At 31.2% G+C, this 9,039-nt stretch overlaps 1 protein-coding gene across 2 annotated transcripts; it reads right to left on the reverse strand.

The window, feature by feature from the left end:
* Nucleotides 1-1,180: 1,180 nt before the first annotated feature.
* LOC130731830 (transcription factor bHLH93-like) lies at nucleotides 1,181-3,209 on the reverse strand. Of its 2 annotated transcripts, XM_057584039.1 has the most exons (4): nucleotides 2,547-3,209; nucleotides 2,001-2,159; nucleotides 1,578-1,745; nucleotides 1,181-1,436 (listed from the first exon to the last, which is right to left on the reverse strand). In XM_057584039.1, exons 1-4 carry the CDS (start codon nucleotides 3,129-3,131, stop codon nucleotides 1,350-1,352), a joined length of 999 nt encoding a protein of 332 aa, XP_057440022.1. In that variant the 5' UTR covers nucleotides 3,132-3,209; the 3' UTR covers nucleotides 1,181-1,349. The 2 variants fall into 2 exon arrangements, with proteins under 2 accessions (XP_057440022.1, XP_057440023.1); XM_057584040.1 differs by lacking the exon at nucleotides 2,001-2,159 and having other exon boundaries at nucleotides 2,547-3,208.
* Between the last annotated feature and the right edge of the window lie 5,830 nt (nucleotides 3,210-9,039).

Below are 9,039 nucleotides of genomic sequence, written 5' to 3' on the forward strand. Positions count from 1 at the left end.
AACAATTACCTTTCAAACAATATACTTCATGTTGTCACTCATGTTACAAATTGTTGGTCGGTTGCGATAGCTCGTAGTACCCCAAATGTCAACTAATGTTAACGTTGGGGTTGATATGTAACGTAAGTGTCACTTGAATGTCAATTTAATCTTTTCGATAGTTAATTTGTTCTCTAATAGTTAGTCACCTTCTCTCGCTCCCTTTACCCCCTTCTCCCTCCCCACCACCATTCTTCTCCTTCTTTTCGGTGGTTTAAGACTTTCAATTCTCTACAACTTTGGAGATTCAAAATAGTTTGGCTTCCTCGATTTTGATTTTTATGTGGTTTGGATTCTTCTTCTGACGGTGTTGAAATCGATTATACTATTCTTATGGTCTCCTCTTATGGATAGATGAATTATATTTATATAATTCAACAAGATATAATAATATAAACATAATAAAGTTCTAAAATGATTCCTAAAAAAAGTTCTGTAAGGAACTCGAACTTTTAGGGAGTCAAATAGCATTTTTTTTTTTTTGCAAAAATCCAAAAACATATGTAGTCTTTACACAAAGAAGTTAAACCAAAAGAAATTGAAAAGGGATATTTATTGTGTAAGCATACAGAGACAAAAATTTCTTAACTTCACTCTCTTATATGTTAATCTTTTGCTTGACCCCATATATATGGATATTTTTAGTCCTGAGGGGCATCCAACATTTGTATTACATACAAATGAATATGTATATTAGATTACATATATGATACTTATGAAGATAAGGATGCAGCCCCTCCTCAAGAAGAAAGCTTTAAAATGTTCCCTACTTTGTATTATACAGAATGTGTCAGATTCATACGCAGGAGTCATCACACCCTGACAATTCATCAAACTGGCTTTTGTATTATGATGAATTTGTCAGAGAACAAAGCAATTCACCATTATTGATAAAAACCTCCATCTTAAGCTGCTGAGGACATCAATTATTAATTTGCTTACATTAAGAAAAATGGAATCATTGTTTTCCCTTGTGCATCTTAATGTACATTAGGGAGCTAAATACTCTCCTTAGGCTAGCTATGAGAGTCTCTGATAGATCTGTTTATTGAGTCACCCACTAATGATCCACATGCAAATGTCAAATCTTCTAAGTTTCACGTTCCAAATGTCCAACCTTATGGGTGAGATATGTTGAATGTCTCACATTAACGAAAAATATTATCAAAATAGTTCTTATAAAAACTATAGTAATAATCACTCAGCCTAGCTTTTGAGCTAGAGTTGGCTAGCCCGAATGCTAAGATCTATACCTAAAGTTTACTTGCAGTGTTTCTTCAACCCCAAAAAAGAAAAAAGAAAAAAAATGCTCACAAACATTGACCTCCATATCCTGCATTTCTAAATAGAGCTTGCTTGATATCTTCAGAACTCAGAATTGTTTTCTGCTCAAATTCCTGTTACATAACAAATAGGATAATTAGATAGATTATAACTCCATTGGTCAACAAAAAAAGACCATGCAGTGATGCAGATTGAATATAGAAACAACAACCAAATGATTTTTAGACTGTCCTAAAAAACCATCTGTAACATACCTCTGAGCAAGAAGCCTGCATTGTGAAATCATTGAAACTGCTAATAACGCATGGTTGAATATCAACGCCTAATGCTTCCAAGGTGTTCACTGTAGAAAGCAACAAGCCTGGCTTCCCTGCACAGGAGATCTCAACCCTTGTGTTGATATTCCTCCTGTCCACATCAAACTGCATAGAGGGGAGAAAATCAAATAAGGACTTACACCATATTCAAATTAGGATTCCTGAGGGGTACTTTACTAATTTGACTTCAGTCATGATTGAAACCCCTTCTAAAATTGATTCTGAAGCAAAAATCGATTATGGTGAGAAGCTTCTGTGGGTAGCTATTGTGTTCTGGAACTAATTCTGATGAAGAGAAGTTGATCCAAATATTCTATTTAATGGGTCCTGTTAAGCTATAATACTACCGGTTAAAGTTACCTTGGGAGAATTTCTCACTAAGATTTCATTGAGCTTTGCATCCTTGAAGATGTTAGTCATGTCTGAATCTACTTCTACTTCTTGTTTCAAATTTTTAATCTTCTCCAGAAGTTCTTTCATGTAATCAATAGTGTCTCCAAGTATAGCTGTTCTATCCATCTGTAGTTATTAGCATTCAACAAGCAAATTAGCACTTTTGCATGACACACAGTCACAAACTTGTTTCTGATACCTCAACCACTTTATCATAAAAGGTGAGGTGTTGGGGGATTAAGATCTCGTGTCTCCAAATATGTCTCAAATTTCTATTCTACAAATGCAATCTAGTCATGTCAATTAAAAAGACATGAGTAGAGCAGTTACAAACTCACACCGTAATTTTCAATTGACATTTCAACAGTTTATTATTGGAAGAACGGAGAATGAGACATAATTTTGGGATAGAAGATTTCAATCCTGTGTTGGAATAGTGTAAAAACTTTTGAATGTGAAAAAAGTCAAAAAACCAGAACTACACTCATTGAATGATTGATTCTCATTTCTTACCTTACTTATCTTGGGGACAATTGATCTCAGCATGGAAAGCCTATCATTTAACCTCTTTCTCCTTCTCCTCTCAGCCATTAGATTCTTGGAGGGCTGCCCCTCAAGCTTCTTTGCTCTATTCTTTATTTCCAAACAAGTACCAGTGTTGAATACAGGTATTGCTTCAGGGAATTGGTTTGGCTCCATTTTGCATGTTGTTTCCAAATCCAGATCCTCATCTTCCATCACTGACAAAGGGTAATCTTCTTGAGCCAGAAATGGTTGAGTGTTGAGTGGAGTCTCAAGGAGGGTGTTATAGGATGATGAATCCATGATCTGGGGTGCAGAGAATTCATCAAGTAAGGAACTGTAGATTTCATTGAAGGTGTAGCTGCTACTATTATTGTAGTAACTTTGAGGAACTTGTTGGCAAAGGGAAGAGTGGTTTGGAATAAAAGAATAAGAGTTTTGATCATAACAGTGATCAAAACTCCAATCATTGGAGAAAAGCTGGTTTTTTTCTGAACTTGGATTAGTATTGTTCCGTGTTTCTTTCTGTAGAGCCAGTAGCTCTTCCTCTAAGAAATCATGGTCATATAACTCCATCTCTCTGTCTTTTTCTCTGTCTTTCTCTCTCTCTGGTTTGAACTTTGAGCGCTAGTTATTTAGAAAACACCTTGACAAAATAGAGTGCCAGATTAAAGTATTTATAAGGGGACACTAAAGGGTCTCGCCAATTGGCTATTTTTTACATTATAATAATATGTACTACGTTGTATTCATTAATGTGCTCCTAAAAACTTAAGACCAAAATGGAATCTATTTTACACCTCGTTCTTCCCCTTCCTACCTGGAGAAAAAGAGGGACCATTTATGTCCCTTTAACCGAGATTTCTGCAATCAAAAAACAAATTAAAATATTATGAATTCTCAGGACAGTTTGACCCTCACAACTGTTTGCAACCAAAAAGATTGGAGAGTAACATCAAGAACCCTCTGATGATTCTTTTGTATGTTAAAGACCTGGTTCATGGACCATGGTTATGAGCAGATCGAATAAACAATCTTAAAAAAATCAAGTCATTGAATCGGTTAAGTAATCTATATATAATATATAGCAAAATCACTCAAAGAACCATTTTGCCACGTGTCAACACCACAATGATTCTACTACGAGAGTGAATTTAGGAGCTTTCGTGCCACATGTCATTCTCTCATGCAACGATTACCATTCCTATTCACTAGACTACTAGAAAGATATTTCCCACCCACTAGAAAGATAACTTCCCACCTACTCAAAAAATAACTTCTATCATCTAACTTCTCACCCACTCTCATAAGAGATCACATCTCTCTCTCCCATTATGTCTCTCTCCTTTGAAAATCACCCATCATGTTCCAAAATCTTCTTTTCAACCGTAAAAAAAACTGCCTTCAAAAACACTTTTTCTATAAATTCCCCATGTGTCTTCATAATTCATCCATCACCATTCAATCTAAAAATTATCATGGCTCTTAGTCTTACTGTTGACGATGTCTCTTCCATTTCAAAATGAAAAGTATGGGTGGAGGGTTATTGTGAAGGTGGTGCAGAAGTGGTTGACTCCAAGTTTCGATCGTTCAAAACTTCCTAACTTAATGGAGTTAGTTTTAATGGATGCAAAGGTTCGACTTTCATGTTGTTTTATAATTGATATATTGATTTGACTCGATGTTGGTTTAAATTTTTTAAGTCTATCATGTTCACTTACCTGTTTTCAATCTACATGGTGACAAGATCCATGACACAGTGCGAAAGACTCATGTTTATAAGTTTAATCATTTGTTAGTTGAGAGTTGAGTATACATGTTATCATATTTCACTTTTAGTGATAGCACTCTTGATTTTCGTACAACGTCTCATGCTCACAAGATATATAATCTTTGAGTTTGATTAGGTTGTTCAAACTCTAACCAACATCTCTATTCATATGTTTTTGTTTCTGATATCATGTTCAATGATCCAGATCAAACCCTGTTAGTTGGTGAGATTTCAAACTAAATTTATATACATCTATAAAATTATTTGTGATCTACCATATTTTGTTTGTCTTGCAGATATGATAGGGATCCTCACCAACTATAGCGGCGAGCAGAAATTCAAAAAAAATATCAAGTGCGAAAGAGGATTACCATAGAGATTGAACAAGAAGGATAATTATTAGTATTTTTTAACAAAAATGTAAAATCTATTGAAATTTTGAATCAATGTCCCAATTATTGTAAATAATAATTGGCTTAATAGCTCTTTTGGTCCCTCACTTATCACATTTTTGCACTTTTGGTCCCCAATAAAAAAATTAGCACTTTTGGTCCTCCACATTTCTTATTTGTTTGCAAAAATGATCCTTATTTAGACTAAAACTGCAAAAGTGTGTAAATGTGAGGGACTAATTTTGCTAATTTTTTCCCAGAGGGACCAAAAGTGCAAAATCATGAAAAGTGAGGGATCAAAAGAGCTATTAAGCCATAATAATTTAATCATAAGTCTGTTGAAAACAGAGTGAGGGTTGAGTCTGCATTTTTTGGAAGCTACATCTAGGAGCTACTCTCTGCTTTATCTTCACGTGATTTGACCAACACTTTCTATTTCTTCTTCATAAAAATCAATCGTAAGTATCTTGTCTTAAACTTTTGATACTAGCTGCAAAAACGTTTAAAGAGATCGAAAATATTTTCATATTATAGGTTCGCTTTTATCGATATATCTTGAATAACCAACACACATTTTCAACGAAATAACCACCCCACTAACCCTACAACTAAATACTATATCTGAATTTTTTTTAAAAATAAAGAATTAATCTTTTTTATCAAAATAAATATTGTAACTTAATTTTGATAATAATAACTACCCCACTAACTCAATACACATATTTCAAACCAAATAAACACCACCTCACTAACCTCACATTTTAATTTCGATGGGAATTCTATTTGATTTTTTATCAAAATAAATATTATATCTTAATTTTAATAAAATTATTACCCCACTAACCCACAACACACATTTTTCGACCAAATAACCACCACCCCACTAACCCCACAACTTAATATTCTATCTAATTTTTTTTAATAAAAATGAATTTCCTTTATCAAAATAAATACTATATCTTATGGCATTCCATGGACAAGATCCATGTCAAGATCTCTCTAAAAAGGTCTTTTCCCCCCCTTTTTTTTTCTTCTTCTTTTTTATTGATCTTTGTTCCTTACAAATTGTTCAATTTTCTCTTTCATTCTCGGTAAAAAATAATTAAGAACTCATTTTTAAAGTGTTCTATTATTTGCTTCTCATTCCAATAATAGGTTATTTTATTCTCGATTATCTATGGTTCTTATATGATTTTTTTATTTTTCTTTTGTACATGTCCTTTCAATTGTTTCTATAGGAGAGTGAACACTAAGCTACTTGGGGAACTACCAAAGTAGAGGGTATCGACAGAAAGGGGATTTCAAAGATGACATTTCTGATAGGTTTCGAATTTCTACGGGTCCTCCTACTTTGAAATAGTTGATCCAGTCAAAGAAGTTGACGTTTCTAGATGAGAAAGAAAAGAAAGATCACAATGTTTTTCAAAACTCTAGCAATAGATTCAAATCCAATCATCCCCAAGTGTAAAAAGAAAGTGTATAATGTTTACATTGTTGAAGAGATTGGTAGGCTCGGAATAATCAAGAGGTTCAATTTCGTTGAAGATTAGAAATAAATCTTTAATTATTTTACTTTTTCTCTCCAACATGTGGCTTGGAATTGAGATACTTAAGAAGGCGAAGAAATTAGGTTAATTTGAGCTTTCATATACTGTAATTTCTATAGTGGAACCATAAAGTAGTGGTATATTTTCTTTCCTTCTTTTATAATTTTAGTGTTCCTTCTTCCCTTTAAAAATTAATTAGAAAACTAAATATAATAATACATTATTACTTATGTTTTCCTTCTTCTATGATCAAGTAAAAAACATATATTGTACGTGGGTCAGTTTAAAATTTATCATATTTTCAATTTTGACATGCGATTGCTCCGGTCACAAATTTAGCAAATTAGATTACAAAATAAATCATAACACAACTTTTAATTTTGGTTTTTTTACTAAGTCTGGCAGTCCATTAGATGTGTTATTTTTTGTTATTAATTTTTTATGGTAACTTCAGTTATTTACAATATAATTTCAAGTTAAAAGTGCATTTTATAACAATTTCATTTTGTACAAATTCCAGGGTAAAGGTCCTACATGGACGTACATTTTACATTAAAGTATTTTCCTGTTAAAACGTATAAGAAAACTAATTTTTTATATAAATTAAGTACTTTTTTCATAAATTTTTAAATAATCTTAAAATTAAATATATATATATATATATAATTATAAAAAATTGATAGTAAAATTATGTTGCTAAACATTAATATATATATATAATCATAATTATCTATAAATAAATTACACTTTAAAAAGTTACGACGAGGAAGAATATTCTACATAAAAGTAATTTCATCTTAAATATAATTTTAAAATATATTTTAATATAAATTTAGTACTCTTCATAATTTCTTAAATATAAAGGTATGATAATTGGATGATAAAATATGATGTGTGAAGATTAGAATACAATAATATGTGTAAAATTTACATTTATTTATGTTTAAACTAGATGATAAAGAGTTTCAACGGGAATAAACATTTCACATAAAAATATCTTATGTAAAAATTAATAAAATAAATGTGTTATAATATTTCACTACTTTACACTATAATTTCACGTTAAAATTGTGTTACATAACAATATGGACTTAACTTTTTTCAAAAATTACAATGTAAAAAGAAATAATAGGAAATAATATTTTAGTATTGAAATACTGTAATGATAATCCTAATAGAAAAATAAGTTTTTTATAATTTAAGTACATTATTAAAATTTTATGAATAAGTATATATAAAATTTGTGTGAAATATTGTAATATGAGCATTTTAATTCCATCGAAGTTTTAACTTTCACAAAAAATAGTATCAATATCTCACTTTTTTATAAATTCATGTATTGAACTATTGATACGTTTCTAAAACACAAGAAGTAAACTTTTTGTGCAACGCACTGTTACACATTTTCGACCAAATAACCACCACCCCACTAACCCCACAACACACATTTCAAACCAAATAACCACCGCCCCACTAACCCCACAACTTAATATCTATGTGAATTCTATTTTATTTTTTAATAAAAATGAATTTTTATCAAAATAAATATTATATCTTAATTTTAGTAAAATAACCACCTCACTAAACCACAACATACATTTTCGACCAAATAACCACCACCCCACAACTTAATATTCCATCTGATTTCGTTGTTTTTTTATAATAAGAATGAATTTATTTTAGAAAAATAAATATTATATCTTAATTTTGTTAAAATAACCAACCTCACAATTTATCAAAAAAAAAAAAATAACCAACCTCACAAACCCACAAAACACATTTCAACTAAATAACCACCACCCCGCTAATCCTACAACCTCATATTTTATCTGATTTTTTCTAATAAAAAATTAATATTATTTATTAAAACAAATCTGATTCCTCATTTTTTTTTAAATCACCCTACTCTTCGACAACACACATTTTCAACAGTTACAACTTTGTATAACTGCACAATTTTACTTTATTTTCTAAATTTTTTAACGTGTTTTCTATGTTCCTTTTGATATTTCTCTTTTTACAGTCCTTCATTTACCGATCTCATAAGAGAGTTTATGTTTCATTACTAATAACATGCATATCATTGTAGGATTTCGAATAGAGGATGATGCTCTCATGAACCTCTGCTTAATTGAAATTAAGAAACTTATCTGTTGCAATGGGAGGTCACTTATAGAATTCTCATGTATGTCATATCCCCGATTTTCTGAAAATCTACAATTTGAAAAAAAGTTTTTGCCGACGAGTTGAATTACAATAAACAAGAAATGTGTGATACACATGAAGCACTATTAAAGTCTTTCATTACTGAGTAATCCGAAGTGTATAAACAAATAATGAGTTCGGTTTTGTTCAATCATTGAGGGTTTTATTTTCAATAAGGATTTGGAGGTTCGAGGAAAACATTTATGTAGAATACATTGTCTTAAGTTTTAAGATCAAATGACTCATTGTTTTGAATGTGGCATCAAGTGTTATTGCTTTCTTTGTTGTTACTTGAAGGGAGGACTGCTCATTCATGATTTTCTATTTCTATATCAATTAATGATATATCAACATGCAATATCAAACAAGGATCTCAAAAGGTTGAATTACTTAAAAAGACATGTTTGATCATATAGGATGAAGCACAAATGTTGAACAAACATTGTTTTGAAGCATTAGATAGAACCTGAATGACATGATGAAAACCCGTTTGAATTTTGGTTATGATAAACCATTTGGTGGTAAAGTTGTGGTCCTGGGAGGAGATTTTAGGCAAATTCTTCCTGTTG

Source organism: Lotus japonicus, chromosome 1 (assembly GCF_012489685.1).
Source record: "Lotus japonicus ecotype B-129 chromosome 1, LjGifu_v1.2".
Taxonomy (NCBI): domain Eukaryota; kingdom Viridiplantae; phylum Streptophyta; class Magnoliopsida; order Fabales; family Fabaceae; genus Lotus; species Lotus japonicus.